This window comes from Drosophila navojoa, chromosome 3 (assembly GCF_054131105.1).
Source record: "Drosophila navojoa isolate 15081-1374.11 chromosome 3, UAZ_NAV_1.0, whole genome shotgun sequence".
Taxonomy (NCBI): Eukaryota; Metazoa; Arthropoda; class Insecta; order Diptera; family Drosophilidae; genus Drosophila; species Drosophila navojoa.
Window position 1 is genome coordinate 28,178,463 of NC_142891.1, and position 21,352 is coordinate 28,199,814.

Below are 21,352 nucleotides of genomic sequence, written 5' to 3' on the forward strand. Positions count from 1 at the left end.
CGGGCACAACAGGAACAATTTTGGTAGAAATTAAGTGGCTGACAGAAACTAAATATGCTGAAAGATTTTTAATTGCTTTCTAATGAGCTGTCATGCACGCTGGCGCGTGCTGCTGTCCATGGGCGAATCGTTCATTAGCTAAGTTTGGTGAGATGTGCCATAAACATAAACACAAATCAGTGCAGCGAGTTTTTGAGGCCTTTGACAGCTAATTGACTTCAAATGTGTTTGCCTTACGTATTGCAGAAAGCTGTCAGGGACCACACGAGAAGCGCCTACTGAATCACCTGCTCTCCACCTACAACACACTGGAGCGACCCGTTGCCAACGAATCGGAGCCCCTGGAGGTTAAGTTTGGACTAACGCTTCAGCAAATTATCGATGTGGTAAGTGGTGAAATTCTAAAGAGCGGGAGCAAGCAACCAGACTTCGTGTCTGACTTCACAAATAACCATAATCAACTTGAATAATTATAAAAGAGAAAGAAACAAAACAAACGCAATGGGATCTTCATGAAATATATATATTTTTTTAAGTCAAGTGTCTCCGTCGCGACGGTTTTTTGGAATAGTATAATATAACACATACATACATGCATACATATATACATATATAGGACTTTAGTTTACGAAAACAAAAATAACATTTGTGGTAAGTGAGTGAGTGACATGTACCCGACGTTTCGTAAGGCTTTTTACTTTAACAAATAAATCAGGAATTTTCTAATAACATTTTGATTAAATCTATTAGCATATATATGCATTTTATTTGTTATTGTAAGGCAAACAAAATATTGAAATAAAAAAAAAAGAAAAACAAACATAAACAAATGGAAAATGTTATTATCTGTATAAAATAACGTTTTCTATCAAAGACAAACAACAAACAAACAAAAAAATATTTAAAAAATCAAATTTTGGCCTATAAAATTCATTGGGCTTTCACAATATTTACTTTACTGTTTCAAATATATTCTCACACCTTTGATAAATTTAACACATATTTAAATAATTTGGACCAGTCGCGGCGGTATCTCGATTTCTCTCTAAAAAAAAGAAACCGGAAACATTTTCAAATAACAGTTAAATTGACGAGTTTTTGCGTTTTTTATAGGACGAAAAGAATCAGATTCTGACCACAAATGCGTGGTTAAATTTGGTAAGTGACATGTACCAGCCGTCAAATTTGTCTAGCACCTGTTTGTCTGCCTAGGGTCTTACGTTCGTACACAGTTTCTGTTCCATTTGCCTTAACTTTTGATTTCTGATTTACAATGAACAATAGTGAGTGACCAACAGTAAACTCAAGCATATTTTATTTCCAATACATATTCGTTTGTCTTTCGAAACCGTCTTTTATCAAATATGTGTTGTCTCGATATGTGTGTGGAAAGAACTATATACAAATATTATATTTCAAATCAACTGAAACTTATTTGCTGTAATACACCGTTCATATATACATATATATATTGTTGTTAGTGCAAATCTGCAGTCACTTTAATTAAAAGCAAACGATAATCAAAATAATCAAAGCTAAAACGAACCCAAACACTAAATAAATAAATATCTAACAAGCCAGCACGCATCTCAAAAACGAAACTCTGTTAGCCTGCTCGAGCAATAACAATTTTTGATTTATAGGTTTCTCCGCTTGCCCACATTGCCTATGCATTCAAGGCCTTGTTAAATTGGCATAAATTGCCAGAGAACACTCCACTTATGAGCACAAACAAATAAATCAAGTGAGATGTGCGAGAGCCTTTAGTACCCCAGCTTATACCACGTGTTGGTGATGAGCACCAAAGTTGTACTCCAATTAGCCAGGGACCAAGTCGAAAATAGTCCTTGACCACTATTCTGTTCCCTATTGGTATTTTTAGCTTAACTAGCATCGTCTAGCATATAATATATGTAGGTCAGATTAGTCAATCGACGATCGGCAGACAACGCGCAACAACTCTCCCACGTGCTACGCACATATAGGGTATTCATGCGCACGTAAATAAAATTGATGTTGCAATACTTTTTACGGTCTCATTGTGGCATCACCTGAAGCTGGGTGCGATTGATCAAATCAAAAATAAAATAGAACCCTTTTCAATAAAAAATTAATAGCGCATTTTTCTGCGAGATTTATGACAGCAACAAAAAATTCCCATCTTCGCAGAGCTGATTTGTAATGTCATTGTTTTGGCTGTGTTTAGAAACTGAAACCTGATAAACAAAAAAAAACAAAAAAAAAGACTAAAAGAAAAAACTTACAAAGAGCTATAAAAAACTGCACAAAGCAAAAAAAAAAAAAAAACTAAACTAAAACAATTAATAATTTAAAAAAAAAAAAAAAAAAAAAAAAAAAAAAACATTTTTAGCAGCGTGTCTAGGCATTTTTTATTGACGTTGTCTTTGTGTGATTTACATATAAATATATATACATATATGGTTTTTTAAATGTGTCTACCTATACATTATTTGACTTTTTTCATTTCAATAAATGTTTTTACCCACGCGACATTGTTTGCCATTTGGGTTTGTTTTTGGTTTTGGTTTGTTGTGCCACATGGTTTCTCACACAAATTAAATTAACACATGAAAATGCAATTTAATTAAATGACAGTCTGAATTAAAAACGTAATAATTATATGTATGTGCATATTAATAGTATATATATACTGAAATATATGTACAGACATATATGCAATGCAGTGCGCTTAAAGTGTTGTTAGCCTGCGACAAAAGTGATGCAAATATTTGTGCATTTACCTTAAAAAATAAATCTTTGATGATTCATTGAAATTATATTTAAATTGGCTTTCACAACTAACTAACTAATTAAATAATGATAATTTATTATTTAATAAAAATCTCGTCTATTATCTTGTATAAAAAAGAGGTTAAAATTCACTAAAGTATACGGTTTTCATAAGTTATAATTTTTATAACAATTAAAAGAGAATTAGATTTTTCGAAAAGAATCCTAGAATATAAAGCAAGTGAACGGATTAGGTAAAAGGGATCTCAAACGTTAATGTTATGTCTAAAGCGGATGGTATATAGCTTCGGCTGTGGCAAGTCTCTCTTAATATGTATAATCGAATTTCTGCTGAAGTGATTCATGTTTTGTAGTTATTTAAGACACTAACTAGGATTCTGTTTTGAAACTCTAATCTCCAACTCAAATGTCTGGCCAACAGCCTGTTGCAATTCTCAAATTAATTGGTACCATTTACTATAGAATTTTTGATTTTGATATATATATATATATATATATATATGTATGTATATGCCAGTCGAGTGCTTGCAAAGCAGACAAACAACTTGTGTTAAGCGCATTAGAGACGAAATAAACCTTTACATTAAATACGCATTTAATTTCAAATTAATTATCATAAATGCTACTGCAAAACCTCGTGTTAATTTAGACAGTTTCCATATTCTCATGCGTATGTATGTGTGTGTATGTATGTATTTACTAACCAAACCAACTGCTACAAATGTATCAATTGCGGATTATGTTTGAACTATTTAATTATTGCTGGGTACATGTCATAAAACGTTTACGAACAACTGATTAAAAGACAAGAAAATGTTTAAACCAATCAATATAAGAAGAAGTCTGCATGTTGATTAAAAATATTAACTAAACTAAACTCGAATCTAACTAAACTGCTAAACTAGGTGTACTCTCCTATATTCAAAAACAAACAAGGCCCAAAAACGGAAGAGAAACTGTTCCTTCATCGATTTGGCTTTAATGTGCGCAGCGAGAAATTTCAATTAATGCAGCTAAATGAATTTATTTATTTCACGCTTTGGCATTTGCATTTAGATAACCAACAGTTGATTTATGCACTGAACGGCGATTGATGCATTGATAGAAAGGCCGCATTTTGTTCATTTCCAAACACCATTAATTATTTACCCCAACTGCAACTCTATTCATTTTAGCCCTGACATTTTCACCTTTCACCCTGGCCGCATTGTCAATTACGCTAATTAGTTTACAAATAATTAATAGCTTACCCTCACCCAAACAGCTGTATATGGAGCTGCTCCTATTTCCCGACTAAGCAAATAATTATCAGCATCATTATATCTCACATACAGGAAACAAACCTTTTTATGGACTGAAAGCTTAAAGCTCGATGTTAGCTCTACTTAGACCGAGTTGAAAGCAAAAGCTTACGAATACATGCAGCCTCTGAACAGAAGATTGATCTGAAAGAGTGAGGTGGAAACTGATGCAGGCTCGAAATTGTATCGCAGTATAAAGTTGTGCATTCATTTATAACTTATTTCCTCTTGTCTCAAATCTTAGATAACTTCAATTAATTATCCTCACTAAAATCTGTTTAAATTTAAGCCAAGTTGACCACGGATCTCCAACCTTCCACCCATATATGTTTTATTTGGCATGCCATGTGAAACCAACGAAAACAAAAAGCCACTGAAAAAGGCATTTCAAGTTCCCATGGTCTATCGCCACGTGCCAAGGTTTTTGCTTGATCTCTCCTTTTTTCTATCAACTTTTTTCCTTGTTGCTGATGATGATGATACTGATGGCGTTGGTGCCTTAAGCATCGGTGGCCCAGGCATGTCAGTCGGCCAGTCGGTCCATACGCCCATCCCTCCAGATGCAACCAGACACCAGCAGGAGCACATGGTAAAGTGTCATTGGCAAAATTACAGCTGTACGTTCCGAGGCGTACGTGAGCCGGTCTTGAACTCTCAAGTGTCAGAGGCCACCTCTTTGGAACGCCATTTAAATGCACATTGTCTGTGGCCGGGAAGCCCAGAAGCCGAGAAGGAGACAAGGGACAAGGGACAGGGGGCAGGGGCAGTGCAGGCAGCATCAAAATTTAAGAAATAAAGTCATTAGCATTTTTCGGCTAACACCAGGAACAATTACGAGCCTCGCTCGCTCTCTCTGACACTCCTAGCGCTGGCTCGCTCGCTCGCTTGGTCTTAATAAGTTGCCACACAAAGGCCCACCAAATGACTGGCCATAGAAATGTGTCAAAAGGAAATGCCTAAGGGTATTCAAGGCATGAGCAGGGCTCAAGTGCAACGAGCACTAGAAAGGTCCTTAAGCTGCTAATAGCAGCTAGTTAGCTGTGCAGCCAATGCCAAAGGCTCACGGCAGAACACTGAAAAAACAAAGACTGGGCCCACTGAGGAGGGGCAGCTGTACATTAAATTCATTTCATTATTTGAAAATATATTATTCATTAGGCTAGAAAGTGTTCCCTGAATTGTTAAATATTTTTGCTAGCTTTTAAAGCGAATCACATTTTTTGGTTGTTAACTTTTCGAGCTCTCCCGTTGCTACATATGTATGTATGCTTCGAAGTTGCATTAAATATAATGGCTATTATTTCGCTTTTCGCTTGCAGAGCTCATTACAGCAAGCCCTTAGCTTAATTCCGATTTTATGAACGTTTGCCACACAACATGCAACAATTTGGGGCACAGCCAAACTGCGCGCACTTATCACACACTTATTTGCCACGGCATTAGCAGCGGCGGGTGGGGCAGGGGGCGGCTGTGGGCGGTCGACAGTGGGGTGCAGCGGGATAGCAGCTGCCAAGGCTAACAAACTTTGTCCTTGAACAGCTTCAGTTCGCGCACAAACCAGACATATGTACATATGTAGGTAGGCATGTAGTAAACCCCATTCATAAGCAAGTTTTCTGGCAACATTTATCATCAAAGACGGTGGCTAAACATATATATACTCATATATGTATACACGCATATATATGTTCCAGTTGGATCTGGCTGCTGGGGCAATTGTTGGCTCATTAGAAACTCATTTAAAAACAATTTGGCACGTTAATGCAAAATAAATCTATAAGCTTATGCAGGCAATGACAACGTGCTCGACGAGCTGCGACATTAAACTCCATGACAACTTTCACTAAAGCTTACATTATGTACAGGCCGTAAGCGTATGTATCCTATATACATATGCCTTCCTCTCTGTGTGTGTGTAGGGTGTGTCAACTATATACGTACAGGGTATACAAAAAAAGAGCAGTGCGAGCATTTAATGCAAATGTCATTTGTTGCAAATGATGTCTTCAACTCGAGCAAATTGCGTTCAGCAAAAACGCTGAGACTGAAATGAGGACAGCCGAATACCCTAATATTTGTTGACATGTAGGGTCATACATATTTTGAATTTGTAAATTGATCGATGTTCTTTTGGTAGCATGCCATATTTGCCATATTTCTAAATGATATGATTAACTGATTAAATTTAAATAAGTAAATTTAAAACTTTTATTCGGAGAAAATATTTGCAAAACTAAAATTTCGTAAACCCCTAACCGCAGGTTTCTATGCGTTTATCTTTACTTAAGGTTTTTAGAAAAGGACAAATATTTAAGAATAAACATATATATATATATATATATATATATATATATATATATATATATATATATATATATATATATATTCATATATATAGATTGCGACGATGTTGGCATCCTCGACATTTTCCACACACGCTACAAGGTGTGCCACGTCTGTGTGTACTTCGTGCGTGTCTGTGAGCGTGTCTGTGTGTGTGTGTGTGTGTGTGTGTGTGTGTGTGCCTGTGTATTTTGGTGAGGAAGAGCGCTTAGTAAACTGCCTGTCATAAACATGAAATTTGCACAAAACCGCCATTTTTATAAGGTGTCAAAAGCAAATATCGCATAACACATATCACAGGCGCATGCATATATAGACGTTATGGCATTTGCTGATGCCGAAAGGAAGTGCTGCGCATATTGGCTTACCAAAAACGTTAAGTGGCACCCTTGCCCCTCCCCCTCGTCTCTCACTCTCTCAAAAAGTGGGTGGAGCCACCCTGCATATCATTACAAGTATCCTGCCAGGTCGGGAAGAGCCCAGCCCCTTCCCTCGTAGAGGGAGCCCCCTCAATACCCCAACACTTTGTATCTTTTAATGGCTCAAGTCGTTATTGCAGCTGCTGTCAGGCACTAACTGGCCCACAATGTCGTCCTTGTTGTTGTTTTACCATTTTTGCCATTTTGGCTCTCTCCGTTTCATTTTTTGGTTTTTTGTTTTTCGTTCTTCGTCTTTCGTTTGCACTGGCAAGTTATTAATGACAGAAGTCACCTCAGCGCTGAGGCTTTCATATGCAGATGTCAGGCAAATGAAAAGCCACTGAATGAAGCAAACCGTAGTGCAGGGAGGTGGAGAGGGTGGAGTAGCTTGCTCGGCATCGAAAGCGAAACAGCTTGAATTACATATTAAATTTTAAGCACACACTGATACAGAGACGGACGTTTGACAGACACTCTGTCTACTTTTGACTGACAATGGGCCAGCATGAAATATCTTTAATTAAAATTTGTATAAAGATAAATGGGTTTTGATATCTACAATGGCTAGTTCAAAGTTTTTATTGCACAGACACATGCCCACATCTGATCAAATGGCAAAGTGAAATGCTGCCTCACAAAAGAACTCGGCTGGCTACAGGCTCCGCTGTTCAACCAGCAGCAAAATTGTGAATTTAGAATTGAGAATTGAGCGCTGAGCCCAAGGACATGGACATGGACAAACCGTGCTTTGTGTAAGCCAACAAAGTTTTGATAGCTTTTCTATACATTTTGTGCTATTTGATTAGGTCTTTGTGCCGGCGTGAGGCTAATTACACAACTCGTTATTCAATTTCTGAAGGAAAGCAGACGAAGCTCGATTCAATTCAGAGCTAGCCAGAAATTTGACTAGTCCTAACTTAAGCTGCTCATAATTTCACGAAATGCACATTGAAGCCAAATCATGGGAAAGGGCTATAAACAGAAGCGATCAACTGAACACAAACAAAGTCTAGCCGAATCATAAAAACCATATAATATAAAAGAAAGAGGAACAAAATCTCTTTTAAAACTCTTAAAACAAACAAATATTTATATATATAAACATTCTATTATCATGCTCTGCTCTTTTCAACTTTATGCCTTTGATTAACTTTTATTTCTCTCCTTGCGTTGCTTTTGTTCCTTTTGGTTTCTATTAATTTCCATTTTGCGTTGATGTAAATAAATTTTACTAAAAAAAAAACCAATACGTAGGACGAGAAAAATCAGCTACTTATAACGAATCTTTGGCTTTCGTTGGTAAGTTTCAACTTAAACTCAAAACCGAATTAAACATACAAATCTTCAATATTGTATCTTATAATAAATAAATCATCTGCTTTAAAAACGTCACCATAAATAGTACAAAAGAGCCCTTCGTTAGCCATGCTAAGCAGCCATAAAGATGTATTTGACTGTTTGAGCCTTGTAAATATTTGATCAAACTTGAGTTAGTCTCCGCTGCTAGGCCTAGCTAATGAAGTGCTTCTTTTGCCTGCCTCATAATTTATACACACACACGGCCATACCCTATGCTGAGAGTTGTACCAAAAGCACTCCATGTTAGTAGATCCAAACTTTTATGTACGGCATTTTCTTGGAGATCTTCAGCTCCAAAAATTATTCACTTTGTGTATTCTATTGTCCAGTTCTCTCTAGTTCTCAACTTTAGACTTTTTGATATAACATCTCCCCTTCTCTTTCGCTCTGTCTATATTTCTTTCTATATATCTCTCTCTCTCTCTCTCTGTATATATATATATAATACATATATATACATACATATACATATATATTTATATATATATATATTGTAGCAATCAATCAATATAAATGCCAACTTTGATTGCTTGATTGCGTGGCTTAGTACGTGTGTGATAAATTATTTAATCCATATATCTTAAATACTATAAAGCCTAATCACATAAACACTTAAATCAATGCGCTTTGTTAAATAAATATCTACATTATTACACACAAAAAACGAAAAAAAAAAACGAACGAATCGAACATATTTTAAACTCTTCAACTAGATAAAGCATTATGCAGTTTGATTTCCTACTTTATTCTTCTACTATTTAGTTTTCAGATACATTTTTAAGTAGCTTTCAAATGCTTCAAAATACTTTCAGTTTTTAGTTTTAGCTGACGCAGTAAAAAATATTTAATTATAGTTTCAATATATATCTGCATATATATTTATTTTTCATTTGGAATTTATTACTGAGAGCAACTAAAAACCATACACTTAAACAACAAGCAAAAAACACTCTAAACAACAAGAACAACAAGCAAAGTGAACAGCAACATTTGCATGGATTAAAAGCAAAAGCTTCAACACATAAATTGCATTGTTCGACGAGTCTACGAATTAAACTACAAATCGCATGTCTTAAAATACACATGTTCATATATATTTATTTTGTATGATGCATGTGACACATGTATGATGGGTGTCGGTGTGGGAGTGTGTGTGTGAGTGTATTTACATAATTTTTTTGCCCTTGAGCTTATGCATATCCCGCATTGGGCTTGTTGAAACTCTCGTCAAAAGCCCTGTCAATTTGTAAATTAATTAAATTATTTATTTAACGCAGCGCAACGCCTCTCTTTGCGCTTCTCATGCGCATGTTGAATGCGTCCTGTAATTTATAATTTTCGGTTTTGTCCAGGGCCAAAAGCTTTCAAAATGTGATTCATGCAACGTATTATTGCCATCGTTATTGGTGTTTTTGTTGCCAATAGGCAATTTGATTGATGGCTTATGCGTCATTTATTAACTGACATTTTGAAATGTCCCCAATATGCTCGACAATTCACAGCAACAGTTGTAATTTGAATGCTCTACACCGAGCGACAGCCGACAAATCTACATGATTCCAATGGATCGACCGTATAAAGTACTTGCCACTCGCTCCGTGAATGCGAGCCGGGAGCTGAGGCAGCGGTATGGAGTTGAGCTGCGATGGGTTAATCAACAACTCTGATACGTTATATGACATAGATAGAACTGTCAGACAGCAAACAGAAAAACAAGTGGAAATTAAGCTCCATATATTTGAATTACCTTTCAAATGCACAGCGACTGAAAATGAGTGGAACATTTATTTCTGATTGATTTATCAGCATTTAAATTATCTTACTTGATGAATGATACGAGGAGCACATGTTACTGGGACATAGAATGTATCTGAATATTCAAAGTATTTGTCGTAACGCACAAAGAAAAAACTTGATTATATTTGGAAAACATCCCCATTCATTATTAAATGATTGAAATTTGAATATGGAATATCCACATATATTATATGTGATCTAATATAAAATCTAAAATGACTCGAAGCTAATTATACTAAAATAAATTTAGCATAAAATCATTGAGTCATGCAGAGTCACAATATAAATTATTGACCATTTGAATTGTGCAAAAACGAAAATACAAATATTTATAGTGTGAAACAAAACGAATGAAAGTACTACTAGAACTCATTCCTTCAAACTGAGAATACGTCAAAATTAAAAATAATTAAAAAGCAGAACTCCTAATGTTTTCAGCAAGATGCCCTGCAATATAATTTTCGAGTATAATATTATTGCCCGAAACTAATTGCTATTGCGAAAAGCAAGAAAATCTCACCCGACTCTGCCACAAAATGGCGTAAAGCGCGGTCCGAATTGCTGACAGTTTGTAGAGCAGGAGCGGCAGGAGGTCATTTGCTCGAAAAATTGGTCATATTTCTGTTGCGTGGGGTTAGTGTGTACCGTCATCTGTTTTTACAGCTGTCATAAAACCGCACACAATAACAGCAGTAAAGTAGAAAGTTTTTAAAGCCAAGCAGACGTCGCCTCGTACTATATAAGAGTCATATACGTATATGTATATAGATATGAAGTAAAATAAAATATATACATGTATAATTTAATGCAATGTCATGGCATATAATTAAATTTTTGTGATTTAAAAAGGGACTCGCTGCAGCAGGAGGCAGCGAGACAATTGCTTGCTCTAAAAATGCCACAAATAGATATATCCCGCTCTGTGTATGTGTGCGTGTGTATGTAAATTATAAAGCACAGCAGCAACAACAACCATAACAACCAAGAGGAAAACTTTGCCGCTTTTATGACAAGAACCACTTGTAGGCGAGGCCTCAAAGCCCAAGCGCGAGTTGCAACTTGTTTTGGTATATGTGTGCATGTGGCAGCAACAGAGCAACAAGCAACAGCAGCAGCAACAATCAACAGCACCAGCAATAGCAACAAAAGTAACAACTGCATACAGTCAACCGCAAATGACACAGAGCAGAACCTAGTCCTCTGCCAACTGCTGATGTTCCTCCTGAGGGCAAAAGATACCTCGACACAAGTCAGAACAGTTGACCACGGCATGTGTAGAATCAGACAGTCGCGTATAAGCGACAATAGCAATAGCAAAAACTTACATAATGATATTATACAATGATTATATGCCCTAGTATAGTGTATCAATGAATATTCACTTATGTGTAAAATCATCTATTCAAAGATAGAAGAAGATTGAAAGAAAGATGTATAAGGCTCATAGTTCGTTTCCTAATGTCCTCTCATATCTGGTTCACCAACTTCAACAGCATTTTTACAAGCTCCAATAGACTTTTGTAAAAACACAGTAAAAGTTTGTGTGTGTGTGTTTTTGTGCATATACATATGTATATGATAAGACTTAGCTAACATCTTACGGTCAAGTGTCTTTTATATAAACTAGCTATGCGTTACTATGCAACAGCCTGCCATTTAGTTTAACAGTAACTTAACATTGATTTGACTTAGCATTGTTATGCATTATGTGTCTGTTTTATGCATGTGCTCATTGTGAATTAGTTTCATTCGCTAGCTTTATATTTATTCTGCATCTACTATTGCATTTAGCGTAGTTTCTGTGTGTCTCTTGTCTCACATCATGTTGCTTTATTATTTCAGTTATAGCCATACTTATTGTTTCATTTATGAATAGTACTTAACAATCTGCAAATATTTGATCGGTACTAATATGTCTTGAATGTATAACAAATAGGAATGGAACGACTACAACTTGCGCTGGAACGAAACGGAATATGGGGGCGTCAAAGATCTACGAATTACGCCCAATAAGCTGTGGAAGCCCGACGTGCTAATGTACAATAGGTAAGTGGGCCCAAGTACAGTTCGAATTTCGGACTAACTAATTCAATATAACAATGGAAAAACGGATAAACAATAAAGTTACATTTTGATTATGCGCTCAATACTTAGTAATTTACATGTTGAAAGTTCTCTAGGTATATAACAAAATATCGAAATTCCGAAAACCCAAATATATCAAAATCTTATATTTTTCAACACTATATATCCAATATATTATAAATGAAATGGTAAGTGTGTATAACTGTTTTAATCAAGCCGCAGCTAGATGATAGCCATGAACTACATAAAACTCTATATTGATCCAATATTTTACTCTAGAAATGTTTTCGTAACGAATTATTTTATAACCAAATTTTATTGTAGTTGGTTTGTGCACTTTAGTTGTTAATGAAATATAAATATGCGTTGAGTTGCTTTATTTTTATATATATATAGCCAATATAGCCAATACTTATTGTAGTCTATAGACTATAGATTCAGCTTTAACTTACTTATACCAATATGATTGAGTTCCTGTAGGACTATGGCCTTTCAAAATGGAGCAATGGAATTGCAATGCATTATATATACTAAATTAATGAAATTGTTGAGGCAATATTTTCAGAAATTACATACATTTACTTTATTTTGTATATGCCCAACCAAATATATAAAACTAGTAGGTTTTATGAGAATTATGAGATTAAAACAAATTTTCCACTAGCTAAATCAAAATCTATCTTTTCCTACCTTAGCCAAATCCACAAAAATTTGGGAACGACTTTTTCCATTTGCTAGGTATTCTAATCTATTCTTTACAGTACAAATATGAAAAGCATTTTTTCCGATTCAAGAAGTCGTAATTAAAACACAAATCTTGATTAACTTCAAAAAAAATTTTTTAAATATCTAAAATGTCAATAGTAAATTCTAAGTCTTTAATTACAATATATTATATATTTCTAGATATATTGTAGTAAGTTCCATTCGATCCAGTCTTAAATGCACTGGGAGATTGAATATGTATATACTTGGATTTGTTAACGAATGTAGGGTACAAAACTACATTTGGTTGTTTCAGTGAGACCTTGTTCATTAACTTCTATCTGATATGTAGGTATTTGATTGAATTGCCACTAACAATGGTTAGACTAATGGGCATTGCTCTACACAAACATACTCACTTATACTCGAGTATAAGAACTGTTTTCCTGCAAACAAATAAAACATTTAGAAACAAACGATTCAATGCTCAGAAAATTTCCAATGCTCCAGCCAAACGAACTGCCCAATAATTAATGCTCTTTTGATTTCCGTTTCATAATTATAGTTCATTATTGATCCTAGTTTATTTTTGTTTGCTGAAAGCGTAAACATATGGTCAATACAAATATATATGCAATATCCTTAAATATCAATAGATAATCCCCGACCTGCTACTATAAACGTATCATAATCCCACTCGCTATTGTTTGTGTTTATGTCTGTTATGAAAGGCAAAGTTGAAATCTAAACATAATCAACTATTTGTGTTTACTTCTATTTGTGTTTCAATGTTACCCAAATAACCAATTTTTAATTTGCTTTTAATGTCTTCTATGTTAAAAAGTCGACAAGACCTAAAAAAAAATTGTTTAATTTTTATTTAAATGAAAACAAGAAAACTCGTTGTTTACTTCAAATAAGAGTAGTTTACACGCAGTGGTGTTCTAGTGGGACTGTACATTGTCAGCTTGCCGTTGATGTGGGCCTCACTTTGTAATTGGATTCGTAATGCTAACCGAAACAAATATATATATATGTCTATATATATATGCAATATATATAATCTGTAACAGCTAATCAACTAATAACTAATCATAAAAACAAAACTTCAATTGATAAAAAAACGACCGAACTAAATAAAAACTCAGACTAAACTCCTTGAACTCTAAACATATATTGTTTAACCAGAATATTATGCAAGTAGTTTGTTCGAAACAATCGAAAGTTCCCAAATCAAATACTTCCATTAAATCACATATATACATTTCATGTGATCTACTCCATTAGAATATTTATATATATATTATGTATAGTAAAAGCATACGTAGTACATATATATATATATATATACTTAGTTTCCAAGCAAGCAAAAAAAAAAATCATAGACAATAACCAACATATGAAATTGTTCAACAATATGCTGGTGTAATATTTCTGGTTAGACGTTCAGTACTTGAATTTATTTGGCCAAAACTTAAAAGAGTAAAGAAAACCCAATTGTCGAGATAAGACAATCAATTTATTTGTATTTGTTTGTAAAAAATATCAAATCAAAGGCAAAATAGATTTTCAAGTATTGTGCATGAGAAATCAAATCCCTCGTACTAAACAGCAACTAAATAAAAACGCATTTATAAATAATACCGATCAACAAAAGAAAAAAGAATATACTTATCAAAAAACCTAACATCCAGCCTAACCTTAGCTAAATTTCAAGTGCCTCAACAAATCTCAACCTCTGTTGACACTTTAAACTATCGCCATTCCTACACCATTTTGTTATTAAACCCACATCCCCAACCGAACCACAACACACACCACAACATATTTAATATATGTACTAACCGAACTATATTAAACATTAAATAACAAACTTCATACGTAAACTACATACATTCATATCTAAGTCATTGACAAAATTTTAGTTTAGACTAAACTGAATTAACTTAAGTGCAACGAAACCAAATCATATTACTTTGCAATCGAACGTGAAATCGCCAGTTAAATTTATTAGTTTTTTTTTTATTTTTTTCATGTTGTATATTTATATATATATATATATATATATATATATATAGGTATAAAACAATAATATAAGTGCTCTGATTGCCACCGGTTAGGTGAGCTGTCTTTATGAATTTAGAGTTAATTTATTTCAGTCTCTAAAATATGATTCTTACATTTTACCCAAGTATATCTAAATGAAAAATTACTTTTAAATTAGTTTAGTAGAAAGACAATTCCGCTAAAATTTTATCCCAAGTCAACCTAGATGTCTGGTCAAATTTTATATATATGACTTACAGAATATAATATTAAATCCCTAAGGCAGGAAGTTAAGTATAAGAAATCTTAACAAATATTTTTTCAATTTAATCTTGAAATCAACTCTCAATAAATAATATGTGTATTTAATGTAAATCGAATTTCAATAAATTCCTCCTCCATGAAAACAGTATCAATCTATCTCCCTTTCTCTCTTGCTCTCTTTACTCGTCTCCCACGCTCTCTCTTTCTTATTCTTATATAGTAGACAACTCTATTCATTACTTCTCACTTTGAACCTACCTTAAGTAAGCTTAGTTACGTTACAGCTTCGATTCTATACATGACTGAACTACAAATAAAATATTTCAGTAAAACGTGATCAATTATATACTACTGCATAAGGTTTTGCGTTTTTTATGCTCAATAGTTAGCTTAGTCCAATTTCTGTCTACTTTCTCCCCATTTCGTGTTCTCTTTTTTGTTGGACAGCTCATCAAAGAATTGTACGCTAGATGCTTATATTCCAATCACGCTCGATATACAGACAAACTTTCGCCTAATTCACGTATCAATCACTCAACAATAAGTACAAATTTTTGCGCTAAACTTTATTTTCATTTGCCGTCACTTAGCCCATCAACTCAAACATGCTTAAAGATACAAACAAACTGCCTATAAACCCAAATAAAAAAATATCCTAACTATATCTATCTTATATCTATGTATATGTATGTGTTTATTGTATGTATAAGTGTGTGTGTGCGAGTGCGCTTAAATGATATAATTATGTATAACAAAAAATCAATGCTAATTACGCCCTTCTATAAGCGGGTGTCACACGTCCACTCAGTCAAGCCGTTGCTGAAAATATTCGATCTTTACTTAACTGCTAGGTCTTCTATGTATTTTATATGCATATACATATGTATTTAATATGCATTCAAGCATTCTTTCGCCTAGCTATACATTAAAATACAATAATTAGAAATGCTGCATAATTCCTTGCTCAATAAATTTTAAAATAGATATTACATTTGTTGACCACAATCTATCAGCAACTAGCTTCATAACAATCACCCCAGCTACCAGCTAAGCTACCCGTTCCTTTTAAAGCGATAACAGGGCATGAGCGCAGTAACGATTAATTAAGTGTGATTTTCACGTATTTCTACGTATTTCCGATTGCAATCAGCATAATTATTCGACTAAATGCAATTGATATGCCCCACAATCCACATTATTCCCATTCTTTCCATTGTACTACTATACAAATGTGTGCCTGTGTGTAAGTGTGAGTGTGTGCTTACCTATTAACCAAATAATTAATTGTTATCATTGTTTATATGCGTGTGCTATTGTACGTTCTAGCTGTGTTTCACTGTGTCTATTAGCCGATTGTTAAACAGTTAATACTAACCCATCCATAACCTATACATAAACATAAATATAACCTATATGCATACCCACATATACATATATGTATATCTATTGTTATAATCAATTCCATATGCATTTATATTTCTGTTCGTGTGTGTGTGTGAGTGTGTCTTTTATCTGTCTATATGTCTCTAGACAATTGCGTCTAATGATGCAGCGCACACAAACAACGAATATCCAAATCAAAAACCAATTCACTCTTATGTCGGCTCTTTGAGCTTATGTAAGTTAGTATAAGATTTGCTGTAAGCTCGGCTAAGTTGCATGTTGCAATATAGTTTACAGCTAGGCTATTTATACATTAAACTATCACTACATGCATATGTGTGTGCGAGTGTGTGATCAATATATATATATACATAGATTCTCAAATAGTACGTAAATATATATAAATATAAATATAAAGGAACAACATACCACATATATATCGCCAAGAGAATACTTTTTAATATATGTATATACCTTTATATTTTATACCTTAAACCTATATTGAAAATGGGAAATTCTATGCACAACCTGTGAGCGATAAGGAGGATAGGGTCCGTGAGGATAAGGTCTGTCCAAATGTCAGTTCACAATTCAGCTTTCATAATTTACATTAATTTACAGATACAAATTAAGATATTCCTCTACTGTTTACACACACTCTGCTTGCAGAAATATCATATATCGAAAAGTTAAATATTCGGATACGGATCTCTTCTCATTTAAAAAAAAGATTAAGTGCATTTAAAAGGCATTTACTAACGCGCCATCACTCGGCTTTCGTGTTGGCTTGCTTGACATAAAGCCGGCATCATTTTTTCCTATACATAAGTTCAGCAAAGAATTTTCCACAATTTATATTAACTTTTTTGCGCAGTGGACGCAGGACAGACAAAACCATAGCATACTTTTGAGCTGTGCGGCAAAAAGCTTTTAAGCCACATTATTTAAGCAGGCAGATGAAGTGAAACATTTTAAGCCATAGCTGAAAAATAGAAACAAGCAACGAACAGAACACTAGAAAGGATAAAGTCTACTTAAATACCGCAAATCCTCTTCAGGTGCCGGTACAGATCTAAAAAGCGCGGCTTGAATCAAGATAAATATGCCGCAGCTGCACAAATTGTGGCCAAAGTGCAGCTAGCCAGCCAGCTAGGTGTCAACTACATAAATTTTGTAGAGCTAATTGCACTGCAGTGAATACTCTAACTGGTGGAGCTTACGTCATGGGGTCGCAAATGGATTTTGGATGTCAGTCAAGAACAAAAGGCTTAGAAGCCAAAACGGAGCTGAAACGGAACGCTGCACAAACGCACGTACTGCTGGGCACGCAGCATCCGGTGTTGATTACCCGGACTCGTGGCCGTGCCCGTGCCCGTGCCCGTGCCCGTGCCTCTAACTCTGCCTTTATATCTGCCAGACTGCCTAGAGCTCCCACGCAAGTTCCGGGGCGATAGCAATCCAGAGGCCAAAAGATATGATATTGATTCTGTAGTCGACCGACGAATTCAGTCGAGGGAAATCAGTGAAAAGAGCAGCTATTGGGCGTGGTCGCACACGCACGAGCCTACGGACTGTCAACTTTATTTACTAATGAACCAGCGACGCGTTTCGTGCTGTTCCATCAAATAATTTCAGCGAAATCTCGCCAGTTTAAGAGCTCATTAGCCTTACGGAGCTTAGCTCTACAAAGTCATAAGTTTGCGCATCGTGGGCGAAACTGTGCTTGGGAACACGCTGCGATTGACATTTATTTGGTTTAATTTATTAAGTCAGCTCTCTTGGCGACTTGGCCATGACCAGAACCGAAGCAGGCCTAATTTGTATGCGTCGGCAGCGCTGCTAATGTGCGGCCATCATTTAGATCGATAGCAAGACGAACAAGGCTTATATAGGTACAGTTACATTTACGTACACACACCCATACATGTATATATGTATGTATGTATACTGGAATCCACATATTTTTCTTTTGGGCTGCGAGGGTTTTTTTGCCCTTCACATCAATCTGGCGCAGCTTGGAATTCTTGTAATTTTATTTATGCTGATTCCAATGTGCGTCGTACGAATCTCAATTTCCTAGATGTTTAATTGAGATACTTTTTATACAAAGCTGGGCAATAGGCCAGTCGGCAGAGATATCCATCTAATGAAAGTTTAGATACGCTTTCATTTGACTAACGATAAACGACTTTGACAAGCCTAAAGCTGGTCCGCAACATAAAAAAGTGTCTAACTTAGCTTTCTTTCGTGTATTGCTATTACATGTCATGTAAATCAAGAAAAATCTCACAATTTATAATATTATCTAATTAAACAGATTTTCTAAATCAAATCAATTCATCCCAGTGTGTAAATGTTGATATTATAAAATCCATATTTTTATAATACGAAAGCAATATCAAATTTTCCACTTTCACTTTAGATATTATTCCCTTGACAATTTTTACCTATATAATATTCTGTCCCTATGTTAATCAAATCGCGTAGCCTTTTAATAATATATGTATCGCTTACATACACACTTTATAAATGATGCGTAATACCCTTCAATTAGTTCATAAGCGGGCAGATTTTCGCAGGGAAAAGCTTTCTCATTAATTGCAATGTTATCTCTGGCAAATGCCGTAACCAGATTACAAAGCATATTCAAATATATAAGTAAAATAAAAAAAATAAAAAAATAAATAAAAAAAAATAAATAAAAAAAAAAACAACCAAACAAGCAAACAAAAAACCGAGAAGTTTTGGTAAAAATGCGGCCTTCACCCCAAATGTGATTGACAGCGGTTGTGGCTTAGCCAACTGAGGCGTACAACATTTCCTTCTCTCCCCCCTCTCTCTACAACTCTCTCTATCCGTCTCTCCTGTGGTCCCGTTTAAGGCAGACCAACATCAATTTTAATAATGCCCTGCAAATGATTTTATTTATTTGTTTCAACGCCAAGGCCAAACCAGAGCCACGGCGGCTAATCTTTCACTTTCAAATATTAAAATCTACGTCGTAATTGAAATATAGAATGATCACACAGTTGTAAAAAGGTCTCTTTTTGAAAAAAATCTAAAGGTTATCTACCCTTGACTTCATTAAAAAGTTGGCTTAAACACTTGGACTTAATCAACTGAAAGAAAAGTGCTGAGAATAGCCCAAATTATTAAAACATATAACAAACTTAAATATTTTTCTGTCTCTTTATTGCTCTTTCAAAAATGATAATTATATAATTTCATCAGCACTTTAAAACATAGTTATTCAAGCCGAAACAAATCCCTCACGACTTCAATCTATTAATTTCACGGAAACGAAAAATTCGGAGTAAAGAGAACAAATGCAATGCAGATAAGAGAACTCTTAGAATTGCATTATTGACCATGAGGAATCTTTGCGGGATCTCAATAAAATAAATTATTTGAGTGCTAGTGAAATTAATGATATTTTTACCAAAAGCAATAATATTGGTATATCAAACTAAAATTTTACCTAAGGCTAATGTCAGAGTGGCCGCGATAAGCGATGCGATGCTATAAGCGATAATAATCGCAGCGGTCTTCAAAGCGATGACATGACAGAGTGAAAGAAACATCGCTTGAATTGCCAAAAAGAATATATTTCACCTAAGCTCAGCTCGCAACAAAAGCACACGTATCAGAAAAGCTTTATCACGCGATAAAGCGAGAAAGCGATTCAGAAATGCTTTCTCGCAACTCGCTTTACTTTTCGCTTTGACTCTCTTCTCGCTTCGCTTGCACTCTGACATGTTTTGAGCGATTACATGTGAATCTGCATGTAGAGCTTTCTTGTACATTGTCGCTCAATATTATCGCATCGCTTATCGCTGACATACTTTTGTTTTTTGTTAGTATATATTATTGTCTATTACATAATAATACTAATATACGAAAGTGCAATGATGATTTTGTGAATGTACGTCTTGCTGTCCGCCCGTCCGTCTGCTGAAGAGCTAATAAAAATCAAAATGATATGGCGGATACATCGACGCCCATTGAGGACGTGGCAGAATAGGCAAAACTGTGTCGTCTAGAGTTTAAAAGCTAGAATGCTGAAATTTTGAACGTGCGCTAATGCTACGATTCTATATAGTTTGATGAAATTATGGGTCTTCGCCTACTAGTGACGTGGCGAAACGGATCTGAAAAAATAGTGATTTTTCAAATTATAGAGATGTGAAAATTGGTATATGTATATACTCCACATATACGTATACGCCCACAGAGGGCGTGACAAGCCACAAAAGCCTGCAGGCTTAGGACGTAGAGGCTTTAAAGTTGGATAGTTGAATTACTAGTCACTTTCTCTATAGATGACTCAAAAGTAATTGGTACGCATCTTTAGAGGCGTGGCAGATAGAAACTCAGAACTTAGCAACTAAATTGATGATGGGATGTAAGTGAGTATTCTGCACATGGCAACACTCAGCTGCAGCGTTCTTACTTGTTTATATAGTGTTAGTGAAGATTTTATCGACTAGATTTTTTTTTTTTTGGATTCGAAGTTTTGATTAAGTTTTTCCAAGAACTCAACTCAATTTAAAAAAATTAGATTATAATAAAAGTATAAGGACTCGAAAATGATTAGCATTTTTACTATCCCTCGCAGCTTAATCAGAACCAGTTCACCTAGGACTTATGCCCTAGCTTCCAGATTGCAGCCAGATTACTTGCAATCAATATTGAACAAACTATTAGATATACAATTGAGATATTCCACAAGCACTAAAGGCATACAAATTCCCCTCGTTTTCACAATGAAGAACTTGAATATCGATAAGAACTCGCTGTATTTCCAGCACAGCAGTCAACAATTCGGTGTCTGCCGCAATTGTTGCAACTCCAATTAGTCAAATTACTGTTACCTGTTGT

The 21,352-nt window shown here is 34.9% G+C and overlaps 1 protein-coding gene across 8 annotated transcripts in view; it reads left to right on the forward strand.

Annotated features, from left to right (window-relative positions):
• The window catches only part of nAChRalpha6 (nicotinic acetylcholine receptor alpha6), a 137,027-nt gene that overhangs the window by 93,464 nt on the left and 22,211 nt on the right, over nt 1-21,352 (forward strand). For 5 of the 8 annotated variants that reach the window (XM_089256981.1, XM_030385782.2, XM_089256982.1 and 2 more), the window contains 3 exons: nt 247-386; nt 8,090-8,134; nt 11,928-12,037. In XM_089256981.1, the coding sequence (XP_089113107.1) occupies nt 247-386; nt 8,090-8,134; nt 11,928-12,037 (295 nt within the window). Of the gene's footprint in view, nt 1-246; nt 387-1,113; nt 1,159-8,089; nt 8,135-11,927; nt 12,038-21,352 lie in introns of all 8 variants that reach the window. The other 3 variants (XM_030385786.2, XM_030385785.2, XM_030385784.2) reach the window with 1 other exon arrangement.